This window comes from Prionailurus viverrinus, chromosome D3 (assembly GCF_022837055.1).
Source record: "Prionailurus viverrinus isolate Anna chromosome D3, UM_Priviv_1.0, whole genome shotgun sequence".
Classification (NCBI taxonomy): Eukaryota; Metazoa; Chordata; class Mammalia; order Carnivora; family Felidae; genus Prionailurus; species Prionailurus viverrinus.
The window spans coordinates 19,477,111-19,493,965 of NC_062572.1; the positions used below are offsets into that span (position 1 = coordinate 19,477,111).

Here is a 16,855-nt window from a genome sequence, read left to right on the forward strand (position 1 = left end):
CTAGGATAAAAGCATTATTCCCATGTTCTCTGGCTAGATGCCACCAGGGGGTTAATTAAATAAGAAATTTCATTAAATTCATAAACTGATTTTTGTGTGCCTTTTATTTTTCGAACAGCAGGTACCTATATAGGTAGTAACAATACACAGAACACTACACATACCATGTCCAAAATGATATTTGCCTTTGTGGGGGAGGGCAAGGGCTGCAGTGGGGATGGGCACAGGGATTTCAGGCTACGTGTTCCATTGCTCATAACCTCAGCCATACTCTTTAGTGTCCACCAGTCTGATGGTGTGAACTGGTATAGCACCATGATTAAAAATACGCATTTCTCTTATCACCAGCGAGGTGGAGCTCCTGGCCACATGGTCACTGGCCTTTCTGGGTTCATCCTTCAGGCAACCTTGTTCCTACCCTTTGCCCATTTCCTAGTGGGACGTTTTGTCTTTTTCTTCTTGTTTTAGAGTATTGAATTCTTTGTTTGAACCAATTCCATGTACTCTTTAGACCTTCCTTCTTCCAATAAGCCAGGTCCATTTCTTTCAGGGGGATTAGTCTAAACATCTAAATTCCAGATGTTTGCTATTGTTCCCATTGCTCTGAACTGTGTGATGTGAATGGCCAGTGCCTTAAGTGGTCACGGCATGGGGCGTGTGGTCTGTTTGGGGCTACTAATTGTAGCCAACCTTTCTTAAATGTGGACTATGAGCCCAGTAATAGGCAGCTGGTCCTCATATCCTTGCAAAGCAGGGGAGATCTCATTTCACAGAGAAGGAATAGAAAGAAGCATTAGCTTCCCAATTCCTTTAAGTCACAGGATGGCTGGTCCTAAAATGGTGCCAGTGTGAAGAGGCTACCAGTGGCATCACCACTGTCTCGGCCACCTGGGTTCTGCCAGCAACAGCCCCAGGGGCCTTGGCACCAGACTCAAGACACTCCAGGCTTGACTTCAGGAAAGAGGGAATAAACTATTTTAAGGAAGCCAACCAAAAAGCTGTTAATGACAAAAAAGGTCCTTAATGACCATTTATTCTCAGCTTTCAGCACATTAGGAGAGATTCAAATACCCCAAGAGAATAAAACCTCCCTTTCTGATTTCATTTCAGGTTGCTAAGCTCTCCAAATTTCCCCATTTCCATTTTAATGGCCCCTTTTCCTGTTTACACAACCACTGTAAACAAACTCTCAAAGAAGAATGTGGAATGGAGGTTGGGGGAGGCTGGCTGCAAAGTTCAACTGCAGCTTTCAAATCAGAGGGGAAGAGGGTTCCCCATTTATTGAACTAACACTCCAAATTTAGACCCGGCCTTGCCCTCAGGAGCTGCCAGCCCAGATGAGGGGACTGAATTATAACCTTGTGTGGCTGCATGATAACACAGAGTGCCCAGTTCTATGTAGGGGAGCTTCCAGGGTCCCCCAAAGAAGGGGGTGTCTGTGCTATGCCTGGATGGATGAGTGGGAGCTTTCCAGATCCAAAAAAGGGAAGAAGGTGGTTAAACCATCCAATGAACATTTTTAGTGTCTATCATGTGGCAGGGATTGTTCATTAAAGATAAAACAGAGGTGGGGGAATAGACAAACGAAATGTGGTCTATCCATGCAGTGGAATATTACATAGTAATAAAAAGGCAGGACATTCTGACACATGCTACAACACGGATGGACCTTGAAAATATTATACTAGGTGAAATAAGCCAATCACAAAAGCACATACTTACATGAGGTCCCTAGAGTAATCAAATTCACAGAGACAGAAAGTTAGAACAGAGGTTATCAGAGGTACGGGATTGAGTGGCATTATCAAATGAGTACAGAGTTTTTGTTGGAGATATTGAAAAAGTTTTGGGTGTTGATAGTGGTGATGGTTATACGACTTTGTGAATGTATTTAATGTCACAGTTGTACACTTACCGATGGGTAAAGTGATCAATATTATGTTATGTATATATTTTACCACAATGAAATATTTTCAACATTAAAAAAATAGGGGTGGGGATTGGAATGGGAAAAATAAATAAGCACCACCCAGACAACGACCTCATGGAGCTTATGGTCTAATGGAAGAGTGAGACAAATCAAAAGTGCTGTCCCAACGAGTGAAAGTATAAGTAATGAGGAACATGAAAAGCGAGATGAGGTTTGGGGTACAGATGGCAGACTGGATGCACACCTTCGCTCTTTCCTGCAGCCCCACCAAATGACAAGAAAGGGATATTTATGCAAATGTATAAACCCACAAGGATGAAGCACTGAGAGAAGGACTAGAGCAACAAAACACTGGAGGCTGGCGAGCCGAGGGATGAGGGTAGATACCGTGGTAGACCTAGAAAATTCAGGCTCCCAGCAGCAGAGGAGGATGGGAAACACCCTACTCTCCACCCCATACCCCTGCAAAGTTCAGGAGTCAGAGGTACCACGTGGCTCTGAAGGTGGGGAAGCAGGGAGGGGAAATGGCAAACAAAAATTGGTCAAAAGTCTGCTTAAGAAGCAGGCAGAAGCCCAGATCCCTCCTACTGCACGAGGCCGGCAGGTGTCCCTCCCACCCCAGCAGAGGGCTAGAGGTTCACTCTCGGAGGTAAACAGAAGGCCTCTGGCCGTGGGGAAGTCAGGACAGATACAGATGAGTAGAGTGTCAAAAACAGAGGGATTCAGTAAACATCAGCACACTGGACCCCTATCCTCTTTCTCTTCTTGGCAGGAGATAAGAAGAATATTCTCCGGGGACTCTGACCAGCCTGAAAAAGAATGACCCAAAGATACTACTATGAGGGATTACCTAACAAACGGCTAAACCAAGTCATCCTATCATGAAGCTCAGTGGGAGAGGAGCCCTTCCCACAGACTCAGAGCTTGCAATCAGCTTTTAAACCCCCAATTCTTAAAATACAATCAGGGGGTAAAAAAGACCAATCTGAAGTAGGAAACTGGCAAGGAGAAAAAAATGCTACCTAATATTGTCAAAGATAAGAGAAAGTATTGTAATTATAAAATAAGAACAGGATGTCATAAAACAGGAACTTTCAGACCAAAAGAACTCTTGTAAATTCAAAATATGACAGGGGAAACAAAAGACCATATAAAAGGCTGAATGACAGATAAAATCTACCAGAAAACTGAGCAAAAAGACAAAGATGAAAAACAGGAGGAAATACTTAAGAAAATTATGGATCTAGTCCGGAGTTGCAACATCCTAATAGTAGGAGTATCAGGAGAGGAAAGAAAAAAGGGAGAAAATCACTAATGAACAATAGATCTGAAGGACCCAAATTTCTAGCCTGAAATATCCCACTGAGTTCCTAAAATAATGGATTAAAATAGGTACACACAGTAGCACCTGGGTGGCTCAGTTAGTTAAACATCCATCCAACTCTTGATTTTTGGCTCAGGTCACAATCTCACGGTTTGTGAGATTGGGCTCTGGCTGACAGTGTGGAGACTGCTTGGGATTCTCTCTCTTCCTCTCTTTCTGCCTCTCCCCTTCTTATGTGCTCTCTCTCTCTTCTCAAAATAAGTAAATAATAAAAACATTAAAAAATTAAAAAATAGATTCACACAATGGCATATCATTATGAAACTTCAAAGTACTAGAGAATATCCTACAACTTCTAGAGAAAAATAATTAATAATAATTAATGATAATTATTAATAATTATATAAATTATATAATAATATATAATTATGTAACATATAATTATATATAATTATATTCATTAATAATTAATAATAATTAATAATAATTAAAATAAAAATAATTTAAAAATAAAGATTAAATGCAATGGGTCATAAGTCAAAATGGCTTTAGACTAGTCAACAACACCCGAAATCAGAAGACAATGGATCAATGTGTCCAAACTTCTGAAGGAAAAGTATTTCTAACCCAGAATTCAACACCCAACCAAACTATCAAGCAAGTTGTAGGAGGAACATATTTTCAGATATGCAAGATCTCCAAACGGTTACCTCCTTCCTGTTCTTTCTCAGAAAACTACTCAACCAAAAAGAGGGAGCAAAGCAAGAAAGAGGAAGATGTGGTATAGGAGAGCACAAGATCAAGACAAAGGAACCCCCCAGCATGATGGTGAAGGGAAATCACCAGAAGGACAGCTGTGCAGCCAGCTAAATCAGACTAGCGCAGCCAGAAGGCTCTGGGGATATGTTCCTTCAAGGTGATGGAACCAGGGTGGGGACATGGAGTGAAATAGGTGATGGGGATTATGAAGCGCACTTGTCGTGATGAGCACCAGGTGATGTATGGAAACTGCTGAATCACTATATTTTACACCAGAAACTAACCTAACACTGTATGTTAACTAACTGGACTTAAAATAAAAACTTAAAATTAAAAAAAAAAAAAAAAAGGAGGAGGTGGAACCGACAAGCAGCTTCACGTGTCTAAAGCTCTTGAGTAGATTCAGGAAGCTGGAAGAAAGCCTGGGGTAGAATTTGGGGTAGGTGTGCAGAAAACAATGTAAATTCTGGGGAAAACAGAAAGTTATTCGGAGAAAGAAATCTAAGTCTAGAAAATGGCTTGCAGAGAACGGATGGAGGATAGGAAGGGTATGTGTGAACAGAGCGGGCAGAGGAGGTGAGGAACTAATGCTGTCTTCTTCCACAGTGGGAAGTTAATAGATGGTGCGAAACTGAAAAATCAAGAAGCAAAAACACAGAGGTAGATTCCTAAAGAACCAGCTAAGAGTAGAAAGTGGTTGCCTCTAGGGAGGAAGACAGCTGTTTTTTGGTAACAGACTTGTAGACCATTTGACTCCCAATTATAAGCATGTGTAACTTTGATAAAGAAAAAATAAAGGTACATGGTACCAGGAGTATATAACCTGGATGTAATATTAGATAGGGAGGTGGGCTCTGAGCTTCTATGTGAAGGTTGGATAGGGTCTAAAAGGCAAGGGGAGGGAGAGGGAGACAAAGGCCAGGCAGAGGGAGCAGCTGCTACAGTGGTCTGGGTGGAGGGAGAGGGGAATGAAGGATCAGGGAGGTGAGAGCAGAGCCCAGCAGAGATGGGGTCACAGATATGGGGGAAGGAACAGACTAAGTGGTATAGAGTTGAGTTTTGTAGAGATCTTTCCTAGAATGGGTCAAGAGCCAGTTAGAAGGGGCCCAAGTGGAGAGCACAGTGGAGGAGTTAGAGGCAATTATCAAAGCCAAGGTGTGAGCTGATGACTCCTCAGACCAGGGCACTGGTGAGAAGGTGGGGAGGGGGCACCTGGGTGGCTCAGTCAGTTAAATGTCAAATTCTCGATTTCAGCTCAGGTCATAATCTCACAGTTCAAGGGATTGAGCCCTGAATCTGGGTCCACACTGACAGCACGGACCCTGCTTGGGATTCTCTCTCTCTCTCTCTCTCTCCCTCTCTCTCTCTGCCCTTCCCCTGCTTGTTGCTCTCTCTCTTTCTAAATAAATTAATAAACTTAAAAAAAGGGAGGGGACGCCTGGGTGATTCAGTCGGTTAAGCGTCCAACTTTGGCTCAGGTCATGATCTCATGGCTTGTGGGTTCGAGCCCCGCTCTGGGCTCTGTGCTGACAGCTCAGAGCCTGGAGCCTGCTTCAGATTCTGTGTCTCCCTCTCTCTCTGCCCCTCCCCCGCTCATGCTCTGTCTCTGTCTCTCAAAAATAAATTTTAAAAAATGTTAAGAAGAAAAAAAAAAAGAAGGTAGGGAGGAACAGCTTAATGGGTTCCAAACAATTTGGGAGGAAGAAGTGGCAGAACCAGACAACAGACTGGGGTGCATGAGAGGGAGGGAGGCCAGGATTTCTGCCTTTCTGGTATTGTTGACGAAATAATCTTTCCGTAGATCAGAAGAGATTTTCAAAAATCAAGAAGTCTTCTTGGTGACATGGAGATAATACACTATTGTCTGAAGGCAGCAGAGAAAGCACCCCAAGACAGACTTACTCCATGCTTCCTGGAAACAGATGATGTTCACTCCACACATTGCAGCCACCTCTGCGATGGCTTCTATGCGTCTGTGAAGGGCAGTGACCTGGCAATTCAAAAAGCAAGGATTAGAACCCATTTCCTTTTATTGGTTGAGATCTTTTTTTCCCCCAAGTTTATTCATTTATTTTGAGAGAGACAGTGTGCCACACAAGTAGGGGAGGGGCAGAGACAGCGAGAGAGAGAGAGACAGCGAGAGAGAGAGAGAGAGAGAGAGAGAGAGAGAATCCCAAGTAGGGTCCACGCTGTCAGCATGGAACCTGATGTGGGGCTTCAACTCACAAACATGAGATCGTGAACCGAGCCAAAGTTGGACACTTAACCCACTGAGCCAGGTGCCCCTGGTTGAGACCATTTTTAGAACTCATCCTCACACACGTGGAACAACCCCCAACCTAGGCAGCTGCAAGAGGACAAGTAGGGTGGGGAGGTTCTGATATATCCTAGTCTCATCAAGTCCAAAATCTGCAGGAAAAGGTGGAGGTACAGAGGCTCTAGGGTTCCACACACTTAATGCTGCCTTTCAGAGCCTCAGTTTCTTTACCTGGAGAATGGGGAGAATACCCGCTGCCCTAAGGAGTTGCTCAAAGGAGTGCATAAGCTTGTTTGCTACTTACTGCAAGAGGGGCCCACACCCAGTGCACACCTTGGCCCTCCCCTGGGCTAACTGCTGCTCCTTCTGCCTTAGGACACAATCCACTTCCTACCACCCTGCACTTGAGCCTTCCGGCATGCCTTGTCCTGCCATTTTTGTTTTCCTGTGTGCATCTTGTCATCAAATTAATGGATCCCATTTCTCAGCTGTGTCCTCCATCAAGAATGCACTTCCCCACTCCACCCAATTTTCCTGGGATGTGTTATTCATGTCATGTGTCACCCACAGAGAAGTGACTCTCCCAGCAGAGGGCTGAGCATCAAGAGGTGCCTCAGCACTCCCTGGTAGGTCCCTTTGGTGGCGCTGTTCCTGCTATGCTGTTGTGTTCCTCCACTGTTTGTCACTCCCCTCACCCCATGGGCTCCTCAGGGGCAGGAGGAAAGTGTCTTCATCTTCTTGGTGTCCTCAGCACAATGCCTGGCCCCCAGGAGATGTCTGGAAGTGTTTGTTCAAGAAAGACCAGAAGAACCAGGTTGAAAACCAGAGAGCACCTACTCTTTATGATGGTCTCTCCTGTGAGACTGCACACCAAGGCTCTGTGGATATTTGCTAGGTGCTGACAGTGTGCAAAGTGTGCTCCAAGGAGCTGTGGGGGAGAACAGTGACCCTGGCCCTGCCAATCTGGGATGGCTGAGGAAATACATTCACAGTCAGCTAACCCAGAGACAAAAAGTGAACAGGGAACCAGAAATCTTTAAATTCAATAAAAACAGAAGGACCAGAGTGAAAGATGATGCAGAACCTGACCTGGAATCCAAATGGCCTTTTCTTGAGAATCCCTAGGAGTTCTGAGGCATGCTGTATCCCCAGGAAACCTCTGCAGAAAAACTCTTAAAAGTTTCAACAGCTAGAGAAATGCTGTGAAGAAGTATATACAACAAATCGCCTACGTCTGTGATAACATGTTTCTTTAGGGACATACAAGATGCCGTCACATTTATATTAACTGTAAGGTCATAAGGAATTGCGTATCATATTCCCGTCACCCTGAGGCACCATCAGCTGACAGACATCTGGGTTCAGTGAGTCCCTGCTCTCAGGATCAAGGCAGAGGAACATGCAGATGGACAGACAGGTCCTGACTGGTGTGTGCCAGCACGTACCCTTCTGGCAAGAGACCGAGAGGCAGAATTCCAGAGAAAGAGCGTGAGGCAGACAAAAGGACACCCTCTCAATTGATAAATGGAACTTCAGATCAATCACAGGAGAGGATGTGGAGGGGCAGGCAGAGAGAGGGTAGGAGCCAGAAGAGAAAGAGGAGCCAGAGATGTGGGCTGCAGGGAAGGGGGGCTGCAGGGCAGAAGCGTCTAGGTGACACTCGAGGTGCCTACAGACCTGCAGTGAGCAGTGGACCTGCAGTGACCCAGGGACTGTGGACGTGTTCAAAACACAGAGCAAGGGGCACCTGGGTGGCTCAGTCGGTTAAGCGGCCGACTTCGGCTCAGGTCACGATCTCGCGGTCCGTGAGTTCGAGCCCCGTGTCGGGCTCTGTGCTGACAGCTCGGAGCCTGGAGCCTGTTTCAGATTCTGTGTCTCCCTCTTTCTGACCCTCCCCCGTTCATGCTCTGTCTCTCTCTGTCTCAAAAATAAATAAATGTTAAAAAAAAACAAAACAAAACAAAACAAAAAACAAAACACAGAGCAAGCCACAGCTCCGTTTATGTATTTATGGTCAAAAGAGGTTGCACCTGTTTTGCCACAGGGGCATCGGCAGGCAGGGGAGTTCTGTTCTGAACAAGTCCCACACGCATGGTCCGAGGTGGCCTCAGTTGCTCCTTTGCTGCCTCAAAGGCATAGCCTTGCAGCTCAAAGTCCCCTTCAGAGGCGGCTTCAAAAGCCCTGCCGGGCAGATCGAGCTTCCTAAATGGACAGGAAAGTAGAAGGGAGACAATTTGCATGAGGTCTGCTGAATTTAAATTCACCTCCAACCCCCCAGTAGTCATCTATCTGGTAGAGAGGAGGCAGGGATGTTTGGCAGGAAGGCACAGAGAGAAGCCCAGGGCAAGGGCCCACTTGTGGGAAGCTGGAGTGGGGGCCAGGAGGAGGGAGGGCCCCGCCTGGTGGAGAATGGATACTACGCTGAGTATGGATTTCACTAGGGAGGTGCCATAGTCTTCTGGCCTGGGAAAGCAGGGGAACAGGGAGGGGGGCTGCAGAATGACTGGTCAAGAGGTTGATGTTTTAGAGCTGCTGACCTCAGGGTGGGGATTGGTTTCAGCAGTCAGCACAGAAGAGGAGAGGTAATGGATTTCCAAAATGTGTGTAGACTAGAATCAGAGGGCTGTGCTGAGCCTGGTGCAGGCTGTGATAAGACAAAGTGGCTGTTGAGAACAGGACTTAGGAGACTGGTAGCATGAGGGAGGGTCCTGTGACCATTCACCACTGAGGGTTACAAGTCTCTAGTGAGCCCCACTGCCCTGTCCTGTTGCTGCTCCCACTGGGGGCAATTCCATGCCCAGTGCTGAGTGAGCTTGGTGAAGCCCAGGTGTCCAGACCAACGGCCCAGGCACTCACCCTGGTTTGTGGTTTATTAACAAAGGCAAGTGGATTATTTGTAAAATCTCCCAGCTTAAGTGACCACTGGCCAAACGGCAAACACCTCCTGATGCTGGTTGGGTGCTGTGCACTGAGGTGAAACCCACAAGAGCAGGGGACATGGCCTCTGGCCAGGAAGGCCTTACCATCTAGGGGCGAGATGGTTATGAAATACTCAGAGAACACATCAAAAAATAACCTGACAGCCATTATCTAATAATAATATTTCTCTCCTACTTTAAATCACTTTTTTAAAGATGTTTCTTTCAAAATCACAGCCCTGTCAGCCCAAGCCCCCTGCCGCCGCCCCCTGCCAGGCGGTTTCCATGTGACGGCCCTGACAGCTCCAAGTTGGGTTCCGCCCCTGACAATCAGCCTGCTTTTCAACTAGTCAGAGTTCCGTTTGCTAGCAGGTTAGAAATAGCAGCAGTGCCCACACCGTGCCTCCCCTTACTGTGACTGCCTCAGACACAGTCCCCTTGCCCTCAGGGAGAGGACTCCTGTAGACCTCAGCCCCAGGACAAGTCATCATGGGGGACAGGAGAAGAAGAAGGGCTCTGTGTGTCTGTTTCCTCTTAGGCCCACGGGCGGGGGGAGCAGGACCATCCTTTGGGAGACATCTTGTCAGGCCCATCCTCAGTCTGGGTCTCATCCCAGGAAGGTAACAGATGGAAGAGATCTTGTCTCACCTTTCCAAGTCCACCTGTAGCTGTCACCTGGATGACAGATATCCCTCAGCCTCTGTCCTTCCTCATCCACTGCCCACAGCTGTTGACTCTCCCCATCTGTTCACCACCATGAGCCCTGTTATTCTGTGATATGCAGCCTTCCTGCCTTCTCACTATGTTGAATGCTGCCACACACACCCCTTCCAGCAACCTGTGGACAATCATTCTCTTAGGCTTGGGGTGGTGCAGACCACACCACTCTATCCTCACACGGAGTTACCTTCAGGGCTCTGCCTCCTCTCAGTACTCCCCGGTTGTCTTGTCACCTCAACCCTCCTGTTATCCAGGTGGTCCATCACCACATCCTGCTTCACTTAGTCTTGGAGAACCCAACAGACCCTCGAGCCCCATTCCATAAACAAGTACTGTGCCCACCAAAGGCTTGGCACAGGGAGGTGGTGGGACATAGACCAGCTATGGCTCAGGTGGGGGCAGAGACCAGATGAACCACAACCTCACAGAGGCTCCGTGCTGCCCCAAACCCTCCCTTGATCCCTAGAGTCGACCTTCTGCCCTTCTACCCCTTATCCTACTACTAAGGCCCCTCATGGGCTCACCTCTAATGTCAAGGAGGAAAACCCATCACTTCCTGCTCAGCCCCAACATACCCTTCTGGGCCCCTCCCCCAGCTCCTACCTCTCCAACCCAGGGTCAGGGCAGACATGGCCTGAGGGAGCCCAGCTCCTGCCTCCTCTGCAACCTCTGGCTTTTGGAACTTCATCTTTCCCCACTAATAGCTCTTTTACCATCAGTGTTTTAAATAATTAAACTAGAGCTTTGCTACAAAAGAAACACATGCTTGTGGAAGAAAAAAAATCAAACAGCGGGAAAGGAAGGTATCAAGTGAAAAATGAGTTCCCCTCTCCATCCCACTGTTAAGCTCCTGTCCCAAACCTCAGAGGCAACCCCTCTTAACAATGTTTTAGGTATCTTTCCAATATTTCCTTAAATGTGTGTCCTAAATGACACCCACATTGGTGTCCTTCTGTGTATTCTGTTCTTCCACTTACTTGCCCTTTTTACTTAGCAATATTCATAGCTTGGACACCTCACCCTGGCTCCTACAGACCTACCACATCCACCATTAAAGCTATTTGAGTCTCTCCCATTAAAAATAAATAACAGAGAGAAAAAAAAAAAAAGTAGGGAAGCACACTCTCCATAGGTTCTTCTGGTTACCTCACTTGCTCTCCTCACCTCCCCTTCATAGGGACCTTCCCTGAAGCCCTCACCTCCCACACCTTCCTCAGCCCCCTGTTCCCTGGGGCCCACTCCCCCACTCCAAACTGCCACCAGCCTTCTGGTTGTCTTTAGCAACAGGAGACAAACACCTGTCTTCATCCTTCTAGACTTCCCTGTACTATCTGACATTTTGTCCCTATCCTGCTCAATGTCCTTGATACCTGCCTCAGGGCCCCCCATCCTGCTTCCTCACCTCTGGAGTATCATGCAAAGTCGCCATTTCTTCTAATTCCTTTAACAGCAGGTTCTCCAGAAACCCACCCAGGGCCCCTCCCACTCTGCACCCACTCTTGGGCCTAGAATGAGGGCAGTCCCGAGCCCCCTGTGAGGACCACCTCTACACAGTCCCTGTAGTGGGTTAGACTGTGACTTCCCCCGCCAAAAAAAAAAAAAAAAAAAAAAAAAAAAAAAAAAAAAAAAAAAGATATGTCCACATCCTAATACCCAGAACCTGTGAATAAGACCTTATTTGGAAAAAGGATATTTGCAGATATAACTAAAGATCTCGAGATCATACTGGATTATCCAGGTGAGCCCTAAATCTAGTGACAGGTATTCTTATAAGAGATGCCCAGAGGAGAGACACAGGGAGAAGAGGAGGTAGTCATGTGAAGGCAGAGGCAGAGATTGGGGTCATTCTGCCACAAGCCAAGGGATGTCAGAAGCCACTGGATAAGGCAAGGAAGGATTCTCTCCCACAGCGTTTGGAGAAGTGTGGCACTGCAGACACCTTGATTTTGTACTTCTGGTCTTTAGGACTGTGAAAATAAATTTCTTTTGGTTTATGCCACCAGTGTGTGGTAATTTGTTACAGCAGCTCTAGAAAACTAAACAGCACCCCCAATTCAACTCAGCAGCCTTCCCCAAAGCTGCTCCTCATCAGATGAATGAATCAGCCATCTGGGGGTCCAAGCCAGAAACTGGCATGATCCTTGCCTCCAAATTCTTTGAAGACTCCCACCACCATTAGGACAGGTTCTGCTGCCTTAGCAGGGTGTACAGAGCCCGTGGGTCCACCATGGTCACTTTTGCCTTCTCCTCACAACATTCTACACCTGCAATCCCTAAATGAGCATGTTCCCTGGTGTCTGGGCCTTGACAAAGGGTACCTGAGCCCTTCCTGTCTCCAAACCAATTTCTCCATCTCCTTCAGGATACAGTGCAAGCATGATGCCCCTGAGAAGGCTTCCTAACCCTCCTCCAACCCTGCACACGTACACTCTCTCCAGCTCAGCTTGCATCTTTCTCTCACAATGTAGGGCAACCATCAAAAGACAGAAAGCCCCTCTAGGACGGGAACCATGGCTTACTTATCCTTGTACTCCTAGTGCCCAAGACAAAAAACCACACACAATAAATGTTTGTTACATGAATAAATGCTTCTTGGTTCTGGCTGTCTTGAAATTGAGAGTCCATGTTCTTTGGGGGATTTCATCTGGCTAGCCCAGGCAAAAGCCCATTCACTTAGCAAACATTCACTAAGCATCGTCTCTGTGTTTGACACAGCAAGTAACTGGGAGAGAAGGTAAGGTGTGGAACACAGTTGGAAGTCCAGAGGAGGGGCTGAAGACTCAGGCTCCACCCAGGCCTTCACAGAGGTGACCAGAAACAAGTCAGGTTATGAGGAGTGAGCAGGGGTTTAAGTGGAAGAAGAGTTTTTAAATGACTAATAATTTTCTATCTTTAGTTCGCAATCCTGTGCATAGCCAAATCCCACCCACCTGCAAGGACTGAGCAAGTACAAAGGTTTATACCCTAGGGGCAAAGCCTGGAAGGGCTCAGTGCTGAGTGGAATAGAACACTTCGTGAACAGTTACTGCAAGCCAAGTCCCAGGATGAGGCCTAGCTCTTGTTGGTCAATAGACGTCGGCTACCATTATAATCCCTCCCCATAGAAAATGCCTCTTTCAAGGTAGTCCTTATCCCAATCTCTAGAATGTGCTCCAGCCAGTCACCTATAAGAGACACTTATTTCTCTTTTCCTAAGATTCTCGTGCTTTACCTCTCCCTGACACCACAAGCTCTCTCCATTTCTTTTCCTAGAAGAACATGCCCACCTCATCCTTAAAACAAACCTATTCCCATCCTGAGACCCTTGATTAAGATACCTCTGGGAGCCTTAACTCTAAGAGGCTTCACACTTTGACAGGTGTGACAGGAAAGTAGTAGTCCAGCACGATTTCAGATTTCAGGAGGGACCTTGAAGTTCACCCAGTCCTAGGTATCCCTCTTTGGGTAGGAAGAGTCCTTTTTGACCGAGTTCTCTACCACTCCTACCCCCAAAGGCAGTTGTTCTACCTTTACCATCCACTAGCACTCTTATATGTGAGATCTGCCCCCCCCCCCCCCCCCCCCCCCCCCCCCCGCCGTAACTCCATTGGAGCCAGTGGCTGGGAACCACTGATCCACTGATCCAATCAACATCCTTGAGTTTCAGGTGAGTCTATCAGGTTCCTGCCTCAAGGTCACTGCCACAAGGTCAGGAAGCACATGGTCTGGCTGGGTGGGGGCAGAGAGCCCACCAATGGGCTAGAAAGTGGAAGGACATTAACTCAGGAGCTGTATGGGATCAAAGTTTAGATTTCATTCTAAGAGCCATGGGAAACCCTTACAGAGTTTTAAGCAAAGGAGCCAACAAGATATGATGCACATTTTCTGGTTGTTTTGAGTAAAGTGGACCAAAGAGAAACAACAGTGAAAGGGAAAGCATCTTCCAGCTTTGTATACACAGTGTCCAGCAGTGCACTAAACTCAGAAGGTCCTAGTGATGCACACAACTGGCTGGGAATGGGAAAACATTTGCGCCCAGTGTGGTAACTAACTCCTGTGGCTTGCCAGTGGGAACAGTTCCTTCTCCAATTAGATTCAGCTGGCCTCTACCTCCAAGGATCTGCCAAAGGCCCAGTCACTGCAGGAAGGGCTGGGACTGGACAATCAGCTGACCTACTGGGGGCTCTGGCTGGAGGCACTGACCCAGACAGACACCCAGGGTACAACCCTAGCTCTTGGGAGGAAGCTGGTCACTGGAAGTAGGGAAGGAGAGCCAGGTAACCACAGAGAAAGCCACAGAGAGTAAAAATCTGACCTTTCCCTCCCAGGTTCTTTTCCCTTCTGGGTGCTGGGCAACAAGGAGAGAAATGGCTTGTAAAGGTCACTTGGGGGTTGTGCAACCCCTGAGAGGCCCAGAGATGTCACATCTAGACTTCCTAAGGTCTCTGCTCACCAACTCAGATCTTCATTGCCCCCTCAAGAGTCCTTCAGATCCTGAAGCACTCTCCCTGGTTCCCCAGATCCACACTCGCTGGCCCCAAGGTCTCCCCACCCCAGCCTCTAGGCCCCAGACCTGGTTTCCTTGCCATAGAGAATGCGTTTCACCTCCCTCAAGTCTGCGGGTGGCAGGTGCTTCTCCAAGCACTGCTCCAGCGACTCCCATTCAGGCCCCTCCATGGCCGGAGTCTGCAAGCGCCTAAGTCCAGACTAAAACCGCCTACCCTTTGCCCCCAGAAAGAAGAGGAGGGGCCTACAACCAGGTTCGCGCAAGCGCTCTCCCCTCTACACCCTCACCTTGGGCCCCTGCAGGGCTCACATGAGGACACGCCTCCTCCTCGCGCCTCCACGGCGCGCAGCCAATCAGCGTTCCAGGGCGTCGCGGGTGGGACTGCCCCTTGCCCCTCGCACCTCCTCCCGCACGCGCCAGGACACGCCCATTCCACGGGCCGACCTCCCCAAGCCCTCGCGCCTCGTCGGCGTGCAGCTAGTTGTTGCTGCTTCCTCCCCTGCGGACTTCGGAGGGTCCCCAGGACCGTTGTGTTGCCCTGTCACACTCTCTCGCTGTCCGGTTCCTACCCAGAGGTGTGGGGCGGGACCGAGAACCCGAGAGGCGATAAGGGAGGCCCGGCGCGGCCTCTCGGAGGCAAAGCGCGGTCTGAGGGAAATGCCTGGCAAGTCCTGTCGGACCCTCGCGGGACCGGTTCCCACCGCAGCCGGTGGGCAGGGCTTCTCCTCGCCCGGAACTCGTTCTCCGGTCCGCTGAATGCAGACAGCAAGCCGGGCCGGCCCACCGCACGGGACTGCGGAGGAAGGTACGGGACGAGTTTCAGTGTCCCAAAGGCAGTGGCTGCACTCCCGTCTTCCAGTGTCTCGTATTTGTGAGGACTTCTAGCCCCCACGAGGGGCCAGGCTGGGAGCCACGGCCGCGCGCGCCCACCCGAGCTTCGGGGTCAGAGCCCCGGCAGCGCTCATAGCTTGAGCAAACGGTCAAGCGATCCTGTGCGCTTTCCTGGCGTGAATACTGCAAAATGCTGGGTCCCTGGGCGGCGGGTCATCCGCGGGACCCTTGGGCCCCCTCTGAGCTCTGCCGTGTGCACTGGTTGCGCCCGCAGGGGCACTTTTCCTGGGAGGGGGCACTTTTGCCTGAGAGGATAGGGGTGAGGCCCGTCTCACAGTTCCCGATCCGGAGAGTGCTACCCCTCGGGAGCCAAAGAAGGTCCACTTTTCAGCCCAAGTGAGAATTTGGACAGAGCAGCTCAACTCTGGTGGTGAAGCAAGTCGGCCCAATCGTGGTTAAGCAACTTGCAAACCTTGTGAACCTTGCAAACCTGAAAGTTATTCAGACATTCTGGCCTGCTGTTGCTTTATCTGTAAAATAGGAAAACACCTACCTTGCAGGGTTGTTTAAAAGTAAGATAAGATAAGCACAAAAGGAGCTAAAAGTAGGGGCTGTAGACCAAATGCTTTAGATATTTTATATAAGTCGCTAACACAAGTTGTGGCCATTGTTTTGATAAATGTTAACTGACACTTCCTAGTATTTGATGGAGCTCCCTTTTCAAGAATGCAAACTTTGGTTGAAGGTTTTTTTTTTTTTTGTATATAAGGCTCTGAGATAAGGACAACGCACAGAGAACAAGACTAGTACTTTTTCTTCATGGTTTAAGGTAGGGACAATTTTGTGAATACTGAGATAACAGCAGATTTAAATAATTTGTTGTGAAAAAGATAGAAAGTATGCTGTGGAGTTAAGAGGAAGGGGTGATTTCTGGCCTAGAAAGGGACATTGTTTAAGGCCGAATGGAAGAGACCTCATTACCGACTCAAAATGCCTCAGAAGAAACCTCACACACACACACACCACTTCTCAGGCCTGTTCTTATCTTTGGTATGGTATTTCTTATTTTAGTTAATGGCCTCACTGCCCACTCATATTTCCAAGCCTTTGGGAGTCATCCCCAACTCCTCCATGTTCTTTCCTTCTCCCGCACAACCAAGCATCAAATTCTGCTAAATTTATCTCCTAAATTTTGATAAAATCCTTCCCCCTCCCACCCCATGCCTATAATCATGTCAGCTTTTGCTTGACTTGTTGCTAGTCTTCTAACTTATCCTTCTACCTCTGATGTCTATCCCTAGTTGTCTTTCTAAAACTAATATCTTATCATCCTTTTTACCTTCACATTCAGTGTCTCCCTACCTGGAATGACATTTTATCAAAAGATAGAGTTTGTGAATTCCTGCTCATCCTGTAAGATGCAGCTCAAATATCGCCTCGTCTGTAGTGTCTTCTCCAATTGCTCTAGGAAAGGTATAGGCTTTGCTAACCTTTTATGGATATCTCTATTAGAGCATTTATCAAAAACTATTGTGTGATTATTTCTGAGCTCTAAGCAGGAACTGGGTCTGATCTACTTTTGTGTCTACAGGGCTCTGGCACTCAATAAATGACTGGTGAAGGAATTAAT

The 16,855-nt window shown here is 47.9% G+C and overlaps 1 protein-coding gene and 1 long non-coding RNA gene across 4 annotated transcripts in view; one reads left to right on the top strand and one right to left on the bottom strand.

The window, feature by feature from the left end:
* Positions 1 to 14,564, bottom strand: part of UPB1 (beta-ureidopropionase 1) — a 29,069-nt gene extending 14,505 nt beyond the window's left edge. Inside the window, exons 1-3 of the mRNA XM_047828131.1 lie at positions 14,461 to 14,564; positions 8,301 to 8,472; positions 5,916 to 6,003 (exon numbers count right to left, since the gene is read on the bottom strand). Coding sequence (XP_047684087.1) covers positions 5,916 to 6,003; positions 8,301 to 8,472; positions 14,461 to 14,564 — 364 coding nt within the window. The remainder of the gene's footprint in view (positions 1 to 5,915; positions 6,004 to 8,300; positions 8,473 to 14,460) is intronic.
* A 323-nt stretch (positions 14,565 to 14,887) lies between these two features.
* LOC125149275 (uncharacterized) overlaps positions 14,888 to 16,855 on the top strand; it is a 52,691-nt gene continuing 50,723 nt past the window's right edge. For all 3 annotated transcript variants that reach the window (XR_007145882.1, XR_007145883.1, XR_007145884.1), the window contains exon 1: positions 14,888 to 15,199. This is a non-coding gene — a long non-coding RNA (uncharacterized LOC125149275). The remainder of the gene's footprint in view (positions 15,200 to 16,855) is intronic.